The following is a 21,570-nucleotide window of genomic DNA, read 5'->3' as shown; positions in this document are numbered from 1 at the left end:
AGAAGCATTATGACATCCTCTGTTTTATATGCCATTTCCTGCCTAATAATTCCTAACATTGTTTTCTTTTTTGACTGCCACAGCACACTGAACCGACGATTTCAATGTAATATCAAGTATGACACCCAGATCTTTTTCCTGTGTGGTAACTCCTAATATGGAACCTAACATCATGTAACTACAACATGGGATATTTTTCCCTATATGCATGGACTTGCATTTCTCCACATTATATTTCATCTGCCATATGGATGCCCAATCTTCCAAACTCGCAATGTCCTTCTGCAATTTATCACAATCTGCTTGTGAGTTTTAACTACCGTATTTTTCACTCCATAAGACGCACTTTTTTTCCCCCAAAAGTGGGGGGAAAATGTATGTGCGTCTTATGGAGCGAATATAAAAAAAAACCCTAAAAATCTAACAAACCCCCCCCCCCCCTCCTGACTCCCCCAAGACCTGCCGACTTAATTTACTACAACCCCCCACCCTCCTGACCCCCCCAAGACCTGCCAAACTTCCCTGGTGGTCCAGCGGGGGTCCAGGAGCGATCTCCTGGGCTTGGGCCGTCGGCTGCCAGTAATCAAAATGGCACCGACGGTCCTTTGCCCTCACTATGTCACTGGGACCGACCAATGGCAGCGGTAGTCCCTGTGACATAATAAGGGCAAAGGGCCGTCGGCTGCCAGTAATCAAAATGGCGCCGACGGCCCTTTGCCCTCACTATGTCACTGGGACCGACCGCTGCTATTGGTCGGTCTCAGTGACATAGTGAGGGCAAAGGGCCGTCAGTGCCATTTTCTTTACTGGCAGCCGACGGCCGATGCCGAGGAGATCGTTCCCGGACCGCTCCTGGACCCCCGCTGGACCACCAGGGACGTTTGGCAGGTCTTGGGGGGGGTCAGGAGGGTGGGGGGTTGTAGTAAATTAAGTCGGCAGGTCTTGGGGGGGTTGTAGTAAATTAAGTCGGCAGGTCTTGGAGGTGGGTCAGGAGCGTGGGGGTTGTTAATTAATTTAAAGGGTTGGGATGGGGGTTTTTTTTGGGGGGGAGGGGTTCCCAGAGAAAGAAAAGTTTTCTGATCTGGGGAGTGGACCGAAATGGCCCTCCCCAGACCCGAAAACAAAATGGGGAGAAAAAAAAAAAAGCTATGCACTCCCCTAATTTGCTCCATAAGACGCCCAGACGCCGGTTAAGCACAAATTTTTTTTTTAAATTTTCCCCCTCTGAATCCTAGGTGCGTCTTATGGTCAGGTGCGTCTTATGGAGCAAAAAATACGGTACTTGGAATAATTTTGAGTCATCTGCAATTTTAATCATCTCACTTGATTTTCAAACCATTTATAAATAAATTAAGAAGCACCGGTCCAAGTACAGATCCCTGAGGCACTCCACTGATTACCTTTTTCCACTATGAAAACAGACCATTTAATCCTACTCTGTTTCCTGTCTTTTAATCAGTTTGCAATCCACAAAAGAACATCGCTTCCTATCCCATGAGTTTTTAATGATCTTAAAAGCCTCTCATGAGGGACTTTGCCAAATGTCTTCTGAAAATCCAAATGCACCACATCTACCAATTCACCTTTTTCCACATGTTTATTCGCACCTTCAAAAAAATGTAGCAAATTTATGAGACTAGACTTCCCTTGGGTAAATCCATGCTGGCTGTGACCCATTAAACCATGTCTATCTATATGTTTCCACAAACTCCAAGTTCTGAAAAGAATTAGACCACTCTTCCACACTCAGGACTTCAGAACCATTCTACAAGCTATCATTTTTTCTAAGATCGATTACTGTAACTCTATCCTTCTGGGCCTACCTTCCTCCTATACTAGACCCCTCCAGATGTTACAAAACGCTGCGGCAAGATTACTGACAAACTCCAGGAGGAGGGACCATATATCTCCAATCCTAAAAGAACTCCACTGGTTGCCTGTTCACTTTAGAATCCTCTACAAATCTCTTTCCATAATATACAAAACCATCCATCAACACACCCCACTCGACTTACAAGTCCCATTCCAAATTTATAACTCCTCCAGACCAACAAGAGACACACTCAGAGGATCTCTTCAAGTGCCCCCAGCCAAAACTACCAAACACATTACCTTGAGAGATCGGGCCTTTTCAACAGCCGGCCCCCTTCTATGGAACTCCATCCCACCGGACCTTAGACAGGAGCCCAGCCTCCCAACCTTCAGGAAGAGACTTAAGACCTGGCTGTTTAAAAAAGCTTTCCCGGACACCGATTAATTCTATTCAGCCAGATTCTACCACTTCCACATGTAAAAATGTTATTACTAATGTAAATACCTATACCTAATATTATTCTCTTTCTTTTCTTCTCTCCTCCCAGTTCTATTACCTTGTTATTTGTAACTGCTTCCTTCTACACAAATAGGTTATTGAATTGTTTACTGTACACCCCTGTTATATGTAAACCGGCATGATGTGTTTGCAACATGAATGCCGGTATATAAAAATTTTAAATAAATAAAAATAAAAATAAATGTTCTGTGATTTTATTCTTTGTAATAGTTTCCACGATTTTTCCTGGCACTGAAATCAGGCTCACCAATATATAGTTTCCCAGATCATCTCTGGAACCCTTTTTAAATATTGGGGTTACACTAGCCACCTTCCAGTCTTCCGGTAAAATGGATGATTTTAATGATAGGTTATAAATTACTTGTAATAGGTCTGAGATTTCATTTTTTAATTCTTTCATTACCCTGGGGTGTATACCATCTGGCCCAGCTGATTTGCTATTCTTCAGTTTGTCAATCTGGTCTATTACATCTTCCAGTTTCATCGTGATTTGGTTCAGTTCATATGAATCGTCACCCTTGAAAACTGGCCCTGGAATGGGTATCTCACCAATATCCTCATCACTAAACACCGAAGCAAAGAATTAATTTAGTCTTTCTGCGATGGTCTTATCTTCCCTAAGTGTCCCTTTAACTTCTCAATCATCTAACGGTCCAGTTAACTCCCTCACAGGCTTCCTGCTTCAGATATATTTTAAAAGGTTTTTATTATGAGTTTTTGCCTCTATGGTCAACTTCTTTTCAAATTTTCTCTTAGCCTATCTTATCAATGTTTTACATTTAACTTGTCAATGCTTATGCTTTTTCTTATTTCTTCAGATGGATCCTTTTTACAATTTTTGAAGGAAGATCTTTTGGTTAAAATAGCTTTTTTCACCTCACCTTTCAAGTATACTGGCAAGTGTTTGGGCTTTCTTCCACCTCTCTTAATGCATAGAATATATCTGGACTGTACTTCTAAGATGGTATTTTTTAACTATGTCCATGCCTGTTGTACACTTAACCTTGTAGCTACATCTTTCTTTTTTTTTTCTAACTATTTTTATCAACATTTCCCTTTTGAAAGTTTAATACTTGAGCTGTGAATTTACTTATTGTCTCCTTTCCAGTTATTAATTCAATTTTGATCATGTTGTGATCACTATTTATTTATTTATATTTATATTCTGCTTTTTGCACTTTTTTCATCACTTTAAAGTGGATTACATTCAGGTACTGTAGGGTATCGCATGCGATACCAAAAAGGGGTGTACCTTATGCTAATAAGCATGGGTATCGCAAAATCAGGTATGCAAAAGGCTGTTATCGCAAGTTGCACTATTAGCCCAATTTGGGCTACATTGCCAGTATATCATGGTTCATGATGTTGAGAGAGAGAGAGAGAGAGAGAGAGAGAGAGAGAGAGAGAGAGAGAACGAACCTTGCTATAGTGCCTCCTCCCTATGGGAGGCCCAGCTAGTAACTGGAGGTGGGGTTTAGATATGAGTGTAGGGGGTTAGGGGCCACTTTCACATTCAACGTGAGACGTACGAACAGAACAGTGGTCTCTTATGAAGATTTGATGACCTACGGAGTGAGGAAACTCACTCCAAGATGAGATTTGGGCAATGTTCTCTCAACCTAGCTTGAGGGACTCTCTACCTGGGTAACCTCAAGCTAGGTTGAGAGAACCTTGCCCAAATCTCATCTTGGAGTGGAGTTTCCTCACTCCGAAAGCCAGCAAATCTTCACAAGAGACCACTGTTCTGTTCGTAGGTGTCACGTAGAATGTGAAAGTGGCCCCTAACCCCCTACACACATATCTAAACCCCACCTCGAGTTACTAGCTGGGCCTCCCATAGGGAGGAGGCACTATAGCAAGGTTCTCTCGTTTTCTCTCTCTCTCTCTCCCTCCCTCCCTCCCTGGAAACATCATAAACCGCGATAAACCTTTACCAGCTGTAGCGCACAACCTAACGCAAATGAAAGAGGTGTAGTTATTGGCCACGCTAACAGTGCAGCTATTTCTCGGCACACAATAAATCCTCCCTACTTTCCGCCCCCTGAATACAAAATTAAAAATTCACATTAACTGCTGTTAGCGTGATTATCACACGCGGTAACTCCTTGGAAAATGAGGCCCTAAGTTTGTAGCTAAGGCAATGGAGGGTAAAGTGACTTGGCCAAGGTCACGAGGAATGACAGCAGAGTGGCCTGGGCGCGTGATTCAGGAAGGAAAGTTATGCAAATTAGGGCCCGCGGTAAAAAGGAGGCACTAGGGACACTAGCGCGTTCCTAGCGCCTCCTTTTTGACAGAAGCGGCGCTGTCAGCGGGTTTGACAGCCGAAGCTTAATTTTACCGGCATCGGTAGTCAAACCCGCTGACAACCACAGGTTCGGAAAACGGATGCCGGCAAAATTGAGCATCCATCTTCCAATCCACAGGCCGCGGGCAGATTTTTAATTTTTTTTTTTTTTTTAGATTTTTAGATTTTTTTTTTTATTTTTGGGGCCTCCAACTTAATATCGCTATGATATTCAGTCGGAGGGTGTACAGAAAAGCAGTTTTTTCTGCTTTTCTGTACACGTTCCCTGTGCGGGCCGAAATTAACTTCTGCCTTTGGGCAGGCGTTAATTTCTGAAAGTAAAATGTGCGGCTTTGCTGCACATTTTACTTTCTGTATCGCGCAGGAATGACTAATAGGCCCATGTACATGCATTTGCATGTTGCGGGCGCTATTAGTTTCGGGGGGTTGGCCATGTGTTTTCCACGCACTATTACCCCTTACTGTATAAGGGGTAAAAATAGCGTGTCGAAAACGCTCGGCCAAATGGGGGCTAAAGGTGCGCTCGGCCGAGCGCACCATACTGAATCGACCCGATAGAGGGGGAATGGTTGGATGCCAATGTCTCTGAGTCAAGGCTGTCAAGTTTGCCTCCTTGAAGTCAAAGGGATGGATGTGCTAGAGCTGGCTGAGATACCTTCTGATGCTAGCACTTCTCCTTGGCATGTGTCTTTGGTCTGTTGTTTCCTTTCCTGGAAGTACCTTCTCTTTTATCACCTCCTCTCCTGGGATCTAGATGCTCTATCATTTCTTTCCTCAGCACCATGTGCTAGGCTTTTTTTTTTTTTTAGCTACAGGTTTGCTGCATTTGGGCTGAGCTAGAGAAACAGAAGACTTCACACACACTCACTTTGGCATGTATGTGTTATTTTTGTCACGGCCTTACATTATTTAGTACACAGATGCTACTAGCGCACAGACTTAGTATGCATACAAGTTTAAAGCAGACTTAAACAACCAAAGAGCAGATTAAAACAGACAAAAATAGATACTTAAAAACTACAAAAATTCTTAGCCACACAAGGATATGGTAGCTCAACTCTCTCTTCTGGAACCAGAAGGCAATAAGCACTGATTACCTGTTAGTTTGGACCCAAATGCAGTTTGAATTTTAATAGTCTGTCTCTTCTTTAATTAAACTTCAGCTGTGAGAAAGCAAACCTAGAAGCAGGAATTGCCTATAAACTACAGCAAATTTAAAGCAGACTTAAATAGCTAAGGAGTCTATTAAAACGGGCAAAATCTGCCCCTTGGCTCTTTAAGTCTGTTATAGCTTATTGGCAATTCCTGCTTTTTGATACATTTAACCCAAAAATTCATAGACCTTAGAAATTTGAAATTAAATATGACTTGCCTATTCCACTGTGCATATATATGGGCATGTCAGATGTAGAATAAGCAGGCAATAGAAAAAACTAAATAATAATGTTTTTGTATCCGCTGCATGTTGTGAAGCTAATGCTTTAGTCAGGGGAATAATTAATTCACTTCAGAGTCACACATGCTGTCTGCTAAGAAGTCAGCTGGGAATATTTGAGTGATGAATGTCTTTTAGTAATGCTCACTGCATACACAAGTATGACATGCTATTCCCTTTCGTTGATTATTATTCCTCCTGTACTGTGTTTCAGAAACACAGCAATAATGGCAAGGCATTTCTCATACAATTCACAATGCAAGGTTTCATGAAAATGAGGCAGAAGATATTGCTTTTATTTGTTCCTTCAGAGAAAAAAAAAAGATTTTCGAAGAGAGGATGTTGCATGAACTCTCTATCAGTTCCTTTAAATACCCTGGGATTGGACAAAGGCAAGATGGCCAATGTGGCTTAGCATTCTGTTTCTCCCTAGATCAGAATCACTGGTTGCATGGGGAAAAGATCTGCTTTTATAACTAGCTTGTCTGTAATATCTTGTTCCTATCTTCCTGCACATTTCAGTATGCCAAAGAAAAAGAAAACTGTTTTCTTTCCATTACACATCCTGACAAGTTCAGGTCCAATAAAGTACCACCTTGTATTGGGAGTGAAGATGCCAAGGGTGGCCCACAGAAGGCTCAAGCTGGATAGAGTTGGCAGTGGCCTGTATCAAAGCCTCTCTCTACTTTGCCAAAAGCTGACCTATTAGCTGCCCTTATTGATAATTTATTTATATTCCACCTTTTGCGACTCTTTAAAATGGATTACATTCAGGTACTGTAGGCATTTCCTTATCCCTAGATGGCTTACAACCTAACAAGTACATTTTAAAAGGTGCGCACGTGCACTCATAAATGCGCGTATTGGGTACGATGGCAAAAATATGCTTGATTTTATATTGTGCTTGCATGTACACACATACCATTTAAAATATCCCTACTGTGTGTGTGTGTGTGTGTGTGTGTGTGTGTGTTGGAGCCTTTACGCATGGAATCACAAGTGACTGGCTGAGCGAGAGAGAGACACTTTTAAAAGGCTAATCTTACACTCTGTATATAATCCCACTGTAAGAGACACTTTCAACTCAGGGTGGGTTGGGGGAGGGGTCAACAGATCCTTGCGCCCTAGGCAGACCAATGTAACCCCCCCCCCCCCCCCCCCCAAACCCATCCTAGAGTTGAAAGTGCTCCTCCTACAATGGGATATATGTAGAGGCTTTAAAAGAGGCTCTCTTTCTCTGTGCTCAGGATCCCTCTAGCCCAAAATTCCCAGACTCGCGCCTCATCAGGACCAGAAGTAAAGTTACCTGCATAACTTGGCGCACGTTGCCATGATCAGCCTTGCAAAATTCAGGGGTTATGCATGGACGTCTTGGCCCCACCCTGTAATGGGTAAACTAAACCAGGAGAAGGTACAGAGTTCGCTGTCTACACAATACATTTATTAAGGGGTAACAAACAGAGATGGGCTTAAATACAACTAAAGATTAGCGGTCCCGTGACACGGGCCACGTTTCAAGAACTGCATCGGGAGGGACCAAGTCACAACACAATTAAGAGGGGAAACCTCACAAGTGTCGCAGTTTAAAGTAGAAGAATCTCGTATGGCACTTGTCACGGCGTAAAGAAGTAATAAACAAGGAACAGCCTAACCCCGCTACTTACCCGCATAAGTAGCTGTATTTGAGACTTATCTGTCTATCTTACTTATCCCGATAAGTAGCATTTTTCAGACTTATCCATCTAGCTGACTTACCCAGATAAGTTGCAGCTTTGCTGCTACTTACACGGATAATTTGGAATTCATTGGGATAAATGCAAATACGTAGCTAGATAAATCAAAACTTATCCAGATAAGTGCCACTTTCAAGATTTATCTAGCTAAGTCTTGAACCCCTGGGTGCCCCCCTAGTTCCGGACCCATCATTTCCTTTGCCCCATCAGAATTTGTCTGGATAAGTACCACTACTTAGCTGGATAAATCGAAACGTATCCAGATAAGTGCAATATGTATTCATGCTCCCGGCCCTCTACTGATTTTTAAAAGTAGGGGGGGTGCAGAGGGGACCCTACTTGGATTTCTATTTAATTGAAGGTGGCCTGGGCCAGCTTGTGGGGGTGGGGGGATTAATTAATGGGGGGATTGTATTTGACCCGGAGAGGGTGGACTTAATGGGGAGAGGTCTGGGTAGGTAGATTTTAAACATTTTTTGTGGGCCCTCTCAAATGGTGGCCCCGGGGTGGGCAGGAGGTCTAGTAAACGCTCAGTGGCTTTTTAAACTATTTTTTGGGGGGAAGGCATATGCCAGGTCACATGGCTCTTTAATTGTAGTGTGGGAATATCGTAACCAATGTTAGGGTTCGACTGCTCCCTCGAGGAGCCAGCGCAGGAAAAAAGTTGAAAAAAAAAACCCCGACCAGGAACACTTGTTAGAAAAAGGGAAGAGCAGCGCTCCAGAACTGCAAGGCAACTACTTCGTGGAAAAAAAAGAGACTGAACAGGATGTGTGGACAGTGGCATGCTGGGCATGCTCAGTGTGCGAGTCAAAGTTCTAGAAACTTTGACAAAAGGTTTCCGTGCCGGGCTCCATCCCATGATGTCACCCATCTGTGAGGACTAACATCCTGCTTTCCTTGGAGAATAAAGTTTTCAGGAAGGGCGTAGATAAAATAATGTAGATGAAAAATTTCTAATTCAGCTGCATTATTTTATTTACATGGAACTTATTATGTATTAGATGCTTTGCATGCATTATGTAATTTTATGCATGCAAAACAGCTAATTGTAATAAGAGGCAGATTATATGCAAACAATGTGCTATATCGCATGATAAACACTATTTAACCCATTATAGCCCTATTGCAGCTTGGTAAATTTCCTGCACTGGCTGAAGTTCCATACATGACAAGTACCATTCATTTCCATGATATTTTGTAATACATCTGCTGAACAGAAAGCTCATACTCCTGTCGAGATTTTCTGAGAATGCCGTTTTCAAAGTAGTTTTGCCCTAGGCAAAGAATGATAGAAAGAAGATTTCTCTGGAGTGAATAGGAACATCTGAACGCCTTGTAGTTTGCCATTAGTATAGCTACATAAAAGATTCATTTTTTTTTAGCTCTTTGGCCCAGCAGTTTCCTACTCTTCCATTCAGCTTCCAACTCAATGAGAATTTACTCCAACCGGACTAAAGTACATTAATTTACAGATAGCCAGAGTATTTTCCACATTTTAATTCCCCTCACATCCAGCCCAGCCATCACAGAAACAATCCTCAGGTTGAGAAGCAGAGATCATAGATCCTATCAGAACCCACCACCTATGGGTTGGCTCAACAACACATCTGCATCGCTGTTGCATGATAGCCGTGACTTCTTCCCTTCCAAGGGCTGTGAGACCTGACTCTGCATCATCCCTGATCCTGGCTGGCCTGAGAAGCATGAACTGGGGCCTGGGAATTAAAGCTGTATCGCCCGCACAGTAGTGTGCAGTGTTGCTGGGCTGTCATAGAGATTATGTTTTAAACAAAATCACAATTCCTTGCCTGCGCTGGTGAGTGCTACACCCAGTGATCTCACTGTTCAAGAATGATTACTGAAAATGCAGAATACCTACAACATGGTTGAATTATGGTTGGGATTATTGCCAATGCCAAACATTTCACATTTGCTTACTCCTGACAGAGGTAAAATTCAGTTGTGTTCTGAAGCAAGGAATTTGGCCGTACTTTTAGATTCTAGACTAGTCCTTAATGCCCAAGTGCAGAAAGTTTTAAAAAATGAGTTACCGATTGCTGCGACTATTGAGGCGCATCCTTCCTCTTGGAAATCAGGTTGGTTATTCAAGCTATAGTTTGTGCTCACCTTGATTATTGTAATTCATTGTATGGCGGTTTGCCTAAATAGTTGCTGCAATAAGCTGCATGTATTACACCTTATTCAAAATGTGATGGTTAGGGTGATCTTTGGATTAAAATATGCTGAAAGTATTTCCCCATACATGAAAGAATTACATTAGCTTCCAGTAGCTCAGGGAGTGACATTAAAGTTGCTAACTTCGGTTCATAAGTCATTGTATTCTGAGTTTTCTGTTTGAAGAATATGCTCTCTTTATGTACTGACTCGTTCACTGCATTCAGTTACTCAATGTATGTTGGTGATCCCTCCAATTTCTTCAGTGATATTGATTGACACTAGAACTAAGGCTCTCTCTATATTAGGGCCTGAGCTTTGATATTCTAGCGCTATCAAAACTTGTAAAATATTTCATTATATGAAATTTCAAAAGGCATGAAAACTTTGTTTTCTAACATTTATTTATTGATTTTACTGTATATAATTCATTTTGTATCTATTTATGTACTTATGTTTGTTGTAATCTTCAGTGGAGCTTGAGAATTGCAGAAAATAAATGAACTAAATACATTCTAAAGGCCACAACAACTATATAATTTTTGGGGTTTGGGGTGAGAATGGAAGAGGTGAAAGGGTAAGCATTAAAAGAATAAAATCCTAAATGAAAAACAAACGTTAACAAGAAAACTGTACCCTCTGCATATCACGCATTTGTAAAGTAGGACTTGTACAATAATGCCCTACGTAGATTGCAGCTGAGGTCTAATGTTGCAGGAGCCACTATGTCTATAAATCATGATTTAAAGTAGGGCCTTAGCAATCAGTAGGCTGCCGGAAGGCTGCCAATTACCTATTTCCCATAAACCTGTTTCTCTTGTCCACTGCTCAATCATAATTATTTGAAATTCATCTGCAATTTAGGTGTGGCCTTATAGATAAATACATACTTCTGCACTAGAGAGCTTGTCATTATTTCTCACTCATGAGAGGAGAGGTTTCCATAACTAACTTGTTATTCACAGAAATATTCCCCCCTCACTCGCGATTACTGAGAATAAAATCTTTATCTGATATTCAACCATTATACATTCTCTATATAATACTTTTCAACTATTATTGATTTCATGACTGTAGATTTTGAGGCAACTTTGTAAATTCCCTTGTAAGGAAAATGAAAGGCAGCAAAGTTGAGCAATACACAATAAAGAAAGAAAAGAAAAGAAAAAAAATTCTTAAGCTGTTGACATACCTGCCCCAAGCAGCTTTCACATTAGAATCTCTATCAACAGGAACACATGAAGACTCAACAATGCTTGAATCGTTCATCTTGTAGCAGAAACCACAGTTCGGATCTAACATACATCCATTACAGTAGCTGAAAAAAAAATCAATACAGTCAAGACAGTTTGACAAATCTGACAACTGAAGATAACTGAACTGTTCATTGCTACACTGTATTTAAGTGAATTGGTAGTGGGGGTAGGGAGGAGGAGAATGCATCAGAACAGACAGAGAGGAAAATACTTCCAACAGGATAAGTGTGGCCTGACAGGAGAACCTGCAGACACTTGGGCTGTCTTTGACTGAGGATTGTCCATCGTCCACAAAGACCTAATAGTACATAAATACAGTTATTAATCAGTAGGTGAAAAAACAAAAAGAAACCTATTGAAGAAACTCATGTAGACAGACACCTTGCGGTATTACTGTGTATCATCAACTAACAATACTAAAATCAGAGGCACTGAAGCACCTTGCTTTGATAACCCCTGGCAAAACTATGGGACCACTATAGTTTTGCCAGAACTTTGTAGAGGCTGGTACAATTTAAAAAAGGCAATATCTCCTTTCCTATGGTGGATTCTAAGAGGGCTGTCAGTTCTATATGCTTGACTTGGTTTAAAGAAATGAAGCTTTCAATTCTTCAAGCAGGGGTTACCCAATTCAGATCTTCAAGAGCAGCACAATAGTGGTCAGTATTTCAAGTAACTAAAACATGCAAATCACGCCAGATCTGGAACCAAGAGCAGGCAAATATATCTGATAAATATTCATTGTGGAGATCCTGAAAGCCAGGTCTATTTGCGGCCCACAAGGATCAGAATTCCAGGATCAGAGCTACCAAGAATACCGGATTCATCATCAGAAACAGTGTTTCCCCAACTGATGACCTTAGCTGTGGCGAAAATGGAATATTTGTTGTAATCCTGTATACCTACTAATTCTGAATATGACATTGGATGAAATAATATCATAACAAACAGTTACAGAATTGAAAATTTTATTGATTACTGGCATGGATTTTCAAACATTCAAACAATAATGTCAGCAGTATACCTCTGAGAAAGACTGTTGCTTTTTTGTGGCATGAGGTTTGGTGGTACAGCTGTATTGTTATTTTCAAAATGTGAACTCATAATTTAAACTATGTGGAAAGTAGATAGAGAAAACATGTGTACATTCTCTTTGGTGATCTCATAAACCAGCTCCATCAATTCCAAGTATATGGTTTCTTATAAGAATGGAAATCTATTTAGGGTAAGTACAGTCATTACTAAATTTGTCTTCACTAGAATAATTTCAAAAGTAAAGAAATGGAGAAAACTGGCTTTTGCAGTTACAGTTATAAGGAATTATTCCCTTCTCAGGCACCCACACACCCCAAAGTACTAATATTTATTTTAAATGTTTTTTGCATTTTTTTTTATTTTATTTTTTACAGGGCTCAAATCTATTTCATATTTCAGAAAGGTCACAAACACTGATTCTTTACTAGATGACCTACGGGAAGTATTCAAACTGACAATGAACAATGATAATGGTATAATGAAAAAAAGTTTTAAAATTTTAAACTGAGGACATTAAGGGGAAACAGATTTTAGAAAGAACTATTACATTGGAAAGAAAAGCACAGATGAAAAAACTTGGCAAGGCTACTGAAGTTTTAAAGATCTGCATTAATGTTTGAGAATACATTTTCAATAAGATGTTTAACTAGCAACACAAATGGGTACTTTTCAGCTTGCACAAACCCAGCCAATTATTAAACACAACGTATCCATGTACATTGGCTTGTGTAGTTAAAGTTGCGTGTGTACACTTACACAGTGTTAAATGATGCTGAAAACGACACATATTAGAGCATGCCTACTAAGCATTAACATTTTTAAAATTGAAATATACGTATATATTTTCTAACCATTACTCCAAAATGGCCCCCCACCTACCATAACGCTGCTTCATCTAAAGAGCCAAAAATATACATTATTAAAGTACCCACATATTTTGTTAGTTAAAAATTCATTTAGCTGGCTGTGGATTTGGAATTAGTTACTTGGCTTTCCAAACCAAGCTCAAGGCAAGTTAGATTTCAGGTACAGACAGCTTACAATCTAACAGGTGAATTTTCAAAGGCATAGCATGCTACTGTAGCAATTTTCAAAAGCCACTTACCCAAATTAAGTGCACTCAACATGAGTAAAACCTATTGACAATTCAATAGCTTATAATGGAGTAATTTTCAAATGCCCACTTACACAGGTAAAGTGCATTTATATGTGTACAACCCAGTTTTAAGCATGTAAATGTCATTTGAAAATCAGGCACTTGAGACAATGGAGGGTAAAGTGACTTGCCCAAAGTCTGAGAAAGTGTCAATGGGAGAAGCAGGATCTAAACCCTGCCATCCATGGTTCTCTGTACCCTCCTAATTTATCATTTTTATCTGTATACAAGATGCCTACACCTTTGAAAATTTACCTTCAAATGGTACAGTTAAGAAGTGAGCAAGTATAATGAAGACAAGCATACAAGGGATATACTTAATGATACTGTAACCATTTCCTTTCCAAAAACCTCATCTTATACTTTGTTTATAAGGAAATATTAATCTTAATGATAAATACCAAAGCAATCAGTTGTTTAGCAGGGACAAAAAAACTTTCAAGGGAAAGATGATCTGCATGAAAATTTCATCCGGCAGTTAGGAATATTTCCTCTTGGCTTCAAAGAGCTTTACAGGATAAATGCAGATGTATAATTATCAATTATAAATATACAGCTAAATATTTTTTCATTAAAGACTATATTGAATTAGATTTTTGCAGCTATTAAGGCAATAAGGGTCAGCTGCCCAAAATGACCGGCCAACAAAATGAATCAATCTATTTAAAAGGATTATCTAAAGAAAATAGAATCATATAACCTTTTTGTTCCAACTAGGATGACCTCTTTTTTTAATCCCATCTAATCTTATCACAGAGTCACTACAGACAGACTCTGGTCTCTTCCCACTTTTCTTCGATATTTTCTTCAACACATTGGATAAGTAATGCAATAGACTCCTGTAGCTACAAAGGATGATATTTTCAAAAAAGTTACTTCCAGTTTTATTCACTTTGTAATATGACTGTATAATTATTTCACGAATACTTATGATCAATATCTTTGAAGACAAGACTGGAGACAGGAGGATGTTATTCCTATTCACAGAATTGGAAATAAAGAGGAAACTGGGAGCCACGGGCCAGTTATTTTGGCCTCTGTGATAAGAATAGGAATTGCTCCTACAAGAGAGGGTAGTACTTTTTGACCTGGCTATTGAAGTGCTAGCAGCTAAGATATGCTTAATATCAGAAATTTCTGGATTTAAGATGGGAGGACTGTAACATTATCTCTTTATATGCAGATGATGTTCTTCTCTTTTTGACATCTCCAAAAAGATCAGGCCCACAGTTGTTGTCAGCTTTAAAAACCTATAGTCGATGCTCGGGATAAAAGATAAACTATACAGAGTCAGAGGTGTCTCCTCTCGGGGTGTTAACAAGCAGATGCTATAACATCATGGTTTTCGGATTTCAAAATGGATCAAATATTTAGGTATTTGGGTAACAAAAAAGCTTTCTGACTTATTTAGATAATACTATGCAGTAGTGGTGAACCAGATTCAGAAAGATGTGAGGACATGGGATAACAAATTTCTTTCTTGGTCTGGAAGAATGAATGTCCAAGATAAATATAGTTCCTAGGTGGATATATTTATTTCAGCAGGTTCTCTGCTACTTATCAGGTGGGTTCTTTAACACTGTATGGGGTTTTAGGGAAATTTATCTGGCATAATAAGAAGGCGCATCTTAAATTGAGTATGCTTTGGAGGCCAAAAGCGGAAGGAGGGATGGAGCTTCCCAGTTTGCAGGGATATTACTGGGCAGCAGGGTTGGCGGGTACCTTGCCTTGGTTCCACAGAGACCAGGCGACACTCTGGTATTCAATGGAGGTTCAGTTGACGGGCAGGCTGGATTTATTGATGCTCCTGTTGCAGCCGGAATCGAGAGTTGAAAGATATTGGGCTACTTCACCAAGTCCTCATGTATCACATACTATTAAGGTTTTGAAAACATTATGCAGGAGCTTGGGATTTCCTTCACAGACTTTGTACATACGACATAAACCTAGGCTGCCAAGCACTTTACTGTATAGAGGAGCAGGTGATTGGCTTCCACCAATCACCAAGGTTCTTGGGGCAACTTTGGGAACTGGAGGATGTGCAGCTGTGATTGTTCCAAGATCTTCAAGAGGACTATGCAGAATCAGAGGAATCAGCAATGTCAGCAGCCTCCATGAACCAAAGAAGGAGGAAGTGGTATCATCAGTTTGCATGGGCTGAAGGGAGGGAGGTGTCTGTCTTTCTCATCAGCTGGGCCCTGAAGGAGAATGGCCCATACCACTGAAGGAAGGGGGGGGGAGGGGTTGTACGGGGAGCATAGAAATTTGGCACAACCCCAATCTCTCTGACCTGGTGCATTTTCTCTTTAAATCACCCCTAGATGGCCCATATCCTTAAGAATTTTGTTATTGCTTCATGCCATATTCTCCTCCAAGAACTTCATGCCATATTCTCCTCCAAGAACTTATCCAAAATGTTTTTATTTAGAAATAAATTGTTTTTTCAATAAGGTGCAGCCATAGTTTATGGATAGTTACTTTGTTCATTATTTTTCTGAGCAGATTTCTATTTAGTCTCATTGCACCAAAGCTCTAGAAAGAAATACCTGCTTCCCCATTGTGCTCATTAACATGCAGTAACCTCTCGTGCTCCTTTGTAAACTAACATCTTGTATTCCCCTATCTTTCTGTGAAATTCTGTATGAAATTTAGGGATGGCAATAATGAAAGCTGTTCCTATGGGCAAAACACCATTTTACCTGCAGAAATGGGCTGTTTGATTATTGCCCATTCTCTAAGCAGGTAAAACTACGACTATTTATCATTTATAAAGCGCTACTAGACATATGCAAAACTGTACAGATACATTTCCTGCTCCACAGAGCTTAACATCTAATCAGGACAAACATTTGTGACAAACAAGAGTCTACAGGAAGTGCATTTATTAGAGGAGAAACTTCAAAAAGGTGAGCTTTTAAATTCGACTTGAATAAGGCCAGAGAGGGATCAATGACGCACCAACTCAGAAAGTCTATTCCAGGCATACGGCATAGCAAAATGGAAAGCACGGAGTCAGGAGCTGGCGGTGGAGAAGGGCCCAGATAAAGAGTGCCTTGCTTAATTATCAGTGGTCATCAGGAAAGCGGTAGGGGGGAGAGAAGAGAAGATGGTTAATGAGAAGGGTCTCCCAGAATCCTGCAATTTTGTGGCTGTGTAGTTCAAAGTGCGACGCTCAGATCCCAGCAGAGGAAGAGGGAGGATGCGCTGGATCAGCTGCAAGGCTGTTGTCTTCCTCCCCCTCCTGTTTTATGATCGAAGCAGATGAGTGAGGAGATTTTGGGGGGGGGGGGGGGTGAGGGCAGAAAGGGGTGAGTGAATGAACCAGGGATTGCAGGAATAAATGAACCAGAGATCACCATTCGGGTAGGGAGCAGAAGGGAGTGAATTTACCAGTGATCATCATGAGGGAGGGAAGGAGAGGGCAAAGGATATAAACTGAGGATTGGGGTGGGGTAGGAATTAAGTGGATTAACCGGGGCTCATAGTGGAGGGGGAGGGAGGTGACCAGAGTGAATGGGGGGGGGGGGGGGAGGGAAGCAAGTTTGTGAGAGGCTTGTGATGGGGATGGAGTGAACCAGGGTTTGTGAGGGCTATAGCGGGGAGAAAGTGAATGAGGAGATTGTGGGGAAGGGAAGAGTGAGAGTGAGGGGATCAAAGCGGCTTTGGAAAGGGGGATAAGGGAAAGAGAGGATGGGGTGCGATTTGGTGGGGCAATGTGGCTTCTTCTCTCCTTCTCCACCCCCATCCCTAGTCCTCCTCCTTTCTTCATCTCAATCTTCCCTTCCACCCCATCCTCAATAGTCCCTTTCTTCCTATCACCCCACTCCTGATCCCTCTCCCCTTTTATTCTCCCTGAGAATTCATCCTCTCCTCCCTCTGTTCCTCTGTCCTTCATCCCTCTTTCAGTTTCTCCTCTGAAATCTCTTCCCATTCCCAGATCCCTTCTACCTTTTCCACGCTGGCCCCAATCACTAAGATTCCTTTTCCTCTAATAAAGAATCAAATAAATTAACCGGATACAGGATGTCTTGAAAAATCTGCTGCAGGTAAATCAGGACTCTGGTAATGAGGAGCTGCCGAGTGAATACATTTATAGACAGACAAAGTCAAGAAGATGCCAGTGAAAACTTCCTCTGTGAGACAAAGGAATTGACACACTTGTCACTGTCACATGACCTTTTTAGGAGGGTTAAACTAGCATTTTGGGTGAAAATATTTATCCTTCAGCTAATATCAATGAAAAATGTAATCTATCCCAGTGCATCCCAACGTTTGCTAAGACATGATCATCTTTTACACAAAACGATGACAGACCCCAGCTTTCAAATATCAGGATGCACGCCTGTCACTTCACTTTCCATTGCCTCAAGTACAAATTTACTGGGTGATGCATCAAGCTGCGTTAGTGCTTTAATGTGCATTTTATCGCTTATATCGCACAATCTTTTGCATCTCCCCAGCCAGATACCCTCCCTTATTAAAATGACCTTCCTTGCATGTGATTTGCATGCATGAATCATGCAAACACATGCAAAGAAGGTCATGCATAGACAATATGAAGTTAATTTAACACAGCTGGCCAAGAAAGTGGTCAACCGCAATAAAATTACACTACCTCTTTGAAATGTGTTAGATGTGCGGCGGGAGGCCCGGGATCTTAACACGGGTCCTGAGACTCCTACTGCACATTTAAAGCAGTAGAAAAAAACAAACCTCAAAAAGTCACAGCCAAACGAAGCTCCGCCACATGGGGTTAGGCCCAGTCTCTGGACCTTACGCTAGTCACATGGCTGGGGCAAGGTCAGGTTGGCGCCATTTTAGAAAATGGTGCCAACCAGGCTGGGTGCGAGGGTGCCTCAGCCCCGACGCAGGATCCATTTCAAGGTTCAGCAGTGGAGGGTCGGAGGTAGGGGCCTGCAACCTAATTTTTTTTCTGGCTTCTGGAGGGTAGGGGTAAGGTATGGGCAGGTGGGACCGGAACAGGATTGTTGTCACTTGGGAGGACCAGGACAGGATCTTTGTCACTTGGGGGTAGGGGCTGGGACCCAAAGTCAATTTGTTTTTACATGGACAGGGAAAGGGGGGGGGGGTCATTGGCATGCTGCCTTATTTTTTCTATTTCTAAATTTTTGGTGGGTGGCAGGGTTGCCTCAACTCGTGGCCCTGGGTTGAGACAGGGGTCAGCAGTAACCCCCCGCCCAACCTCCCAGTTTGGCTGCAACTTTTATTTTTCGGGCCAGCGGCTCTTTATGATGATAGCGGTCCCCATGAGGGGCCGCCATCGCATTAAAGGATCACTCGCCACAGTGACATCCCCCCCTCCTGTGATAGTGGGGACCCCTCCTGTGAAAAAACATCATGGCTTAGGGCATCTAGGGGTTTGACTGAAAGCCCTATAAGAATAGGGAAATACCTACAAGTACTTGAAGGTAATCCACTTTGAAGTGTCACAAAATGCAGAATATAAATTACAAAAAATATTATTAAAATTATTAGGAATACATTCTGGCATATAATGCTGAAGAACTCAACTGAATGAGAAAAGATACATCATTTTTAAGGAACAAAGGTGAAGGCTGAACCTCTGTTCTTTTCATCCAAAATGGTCTGACTTATGTGTAAATACCAACATATTAAATTTTTATTATATATCACATCACATCACAGAATTGAACAATTAAAATGTCCAAAAAATAGATATAGAGGGGTTATGCATTGGTATAGTGTGGGGTCCATGAACTGGCATTGGGTTTTTGTTTGGGTTGTATTTATGTGATTTTAATGTGGGTATGGTGAATGATTGTGTATGAATGATGGGAATATGTAGGTTACTGTTATAATATATAGGAAAAATTTGTATCTATTTTTTTGGATATTTTAATTAAATTGTTCAATTCTGTCATGTGATATATAATAAAAATTATAATATTAATATACATGGCAACCATCTTCATAGCTGCTAACCCATGGGTAAAAGAAAGTATGTCATGGAGCTAAAGCTCTGTCATGTACTCCATCTTTCCATGTCTAAGCTTCTTATCTCCTTCCCGTAAAGGACTTGCCATAGATTTCATGTAGAAATCAGTGAGAAAAGTTGATCCTCCTGCTTAGTCTTCACATGCTGACCTTCTGAATGTGTTTCTGGCTACCCATAGGTCAGGTATATACAATAGAGGGTACGTTACAACCCCCACCACGAGTCACAACTCAAAAATACATAAATGGGAATTAATTCCATATTACAGAACACACATTACATCACATGACACAATAGTAATGCATTAGTAAATACTAACATATGTATATTCATTCATTATTTATATAGTGCTAAAAAAAGGTGCATTGTGCAGAATATATCAATGTGCATGGTTTCAATACCTCTGCCTTAAACAGCCTGAAATTTAATCTTGAGTCAAGGACTCAAAAAATAAAAATAGATTACTGCAACTCCTTGCTTTTAGGCCTGCCTAAAAACACCATACAGCCTTTACAACTCCTCCAAAATGCAGCTGCCCGAATACTCACCAACACCCACAAAAATGATCACATAACCCCGGTACTCAAACATCTACATTGGTTACCCGTAGCATCTAGAATTACCTTCAAAGCCCTCACTTTAATACACAAATCTCTTCACAACCAGAACATGAACTGGTACAAAGAACACCTCTCCTTTCACAACAGCAATAGACCCACTAGAAAACAATATCTAGCAACATTACACGCCCCATCACCTAGGCTTACTAAACTTCGCACCACAAGCGAAAGGGCCCTCTCCCTAGCAGGTCCTTTACTCTGGAATAAACTACCTACCTCCCTCCGCCAAGAAACCTGCCCAAAAATATTCAGGCAAAACCTGAAGACCTGGTTCTTCAAACACAGTCACTAGCACCCCCCCCTCCAACTCATTACCTCCCTCCTCTTCCCTCACACCCCCCCCATCCTTTCCACCTCCTATCCACACCCTCTCCACTTCACCTGACACTCTCCCATCTCCCCTACACCCCTTAAAGTGAAATTACCAGGACAGCATATTGTATATTGTACATAAGAACTTGTTTTTCCCAAACACGTGTTTATATGCCGCCTACAAATGTTGATATCCTTCCTATTTACCAGAATTTCTTTCCCCCCCCCCCCGATTAGATGGATAACCTCTATCATGCATACCACTTAGTTAATTATTTATTGCATATTCTACTCTGTTAATTGTATGTTTTTAATGATCCTTGTATATTCTACTCTGTTAATTGTATGTTTTTTTTAATGTTCCTTATATAATTATATGATAATTGTAAAGCCTGTTGCTCAGTTCTGTTCTCTGTAAACCGACGAGATGTTCCCAACGTTCGTCGGTATATAAAAGCTATTAAATAAATAAATAAATAAGGAAGCTAAGAGATATGGCCCAGTAAGTGATAGACCAGAGAAATCGAAGAAAGGTCTCTAGGTAAGTAGCTGTGTGCTCAACCACTATGCTTATACTGTCAGCCCATGAAGTATTTACTATGATATTCTTGACTTGCTGTACAAGCCATGGAAATAGAGTATTTCTGAAAAGCTTATTATTATCAAATGAATAAGCTCTTGAGACTCTGAGTGAGAACAGATTTGCTGAAGATCTTGACTCTAATCAACCTAAGTTGACTTACTCTGAAGTATTCTTAAAAACATAAAAAGTCATCTGTCAAACAGATGCCACAGTATAACCCCTAATGTCTGAAATTCCTGGATCCTGAGGCAATTAGAAAAATCTGATGTCTGGTTGCTAGTGCTTTTACCTCAATGATTCAGCTGAACATTAATTAGGGGGAAAAAATAACAAACCTTAATTTCTCTAAGAACCAACTCCTTTCCTCAGCTACTATCTAAAGATTGTGAACATAAAACTGATTTTCAAAATTAGATATGCTTGTTTCCATTCTTCAGCATAGGAATAAAAAAGCACCTCACAAGTGTGTCACCAATGATGTACCTCTGAGGAAAATCACACAAGATACAGATGTGTGTCCTATAATTACTTCCTCGTGGACTAAAACACAACTTACAATTGTTCATATCTCAAAATATAGAGTCTTTAAGATTATTTAATTATTTTCTTAGGTACTCTTATTATAATTCAGTCTTTTAGCCATGAAGA

At 40.7% G+C, this 21,570-nt stretch overlaps 1 protein-coding gene across 1 annotated transcript in view; it reads right to left on the bottom strand.

Moving 5' to 3' along the window:
* SLC2A13 (solute carrier family 2 member 13) overlaps positions 1–21,570 on the bottom strand; it is a 798,921-nt gene that overhangs the window by 150,127 nt on the left and 627,224 nt on the right. Inside the window, 1 exon segment of the mRNA XM_029615108.1 lies at positions 11,176–11,301. Within this exon segment, the coding sequence (XP_029470968.1) occupies positions 11,176–11,301 (126 nt within the window).

The sequence above is a fragment of the Rhinatrema bivittatum genome, chromosome 9 (genome assembly GCF_901001135.1).
Source record: "Rhinatrema bivittatum chromosome 9, aRhiBiv1.1, whole genome shotgun sequence".
NCBI classification, from domain to species: Eukaryota; Metazoa; Chordata; class Amphibia; order Gymnophiona; family Rhinatrematidae; genus Rhinatrema; species Rhinatrema bivittatum.
Note: the sequence above shows the minus strand (reverse complement) of the source record. Positions and strands in the feature narration are given on the sequence as shown.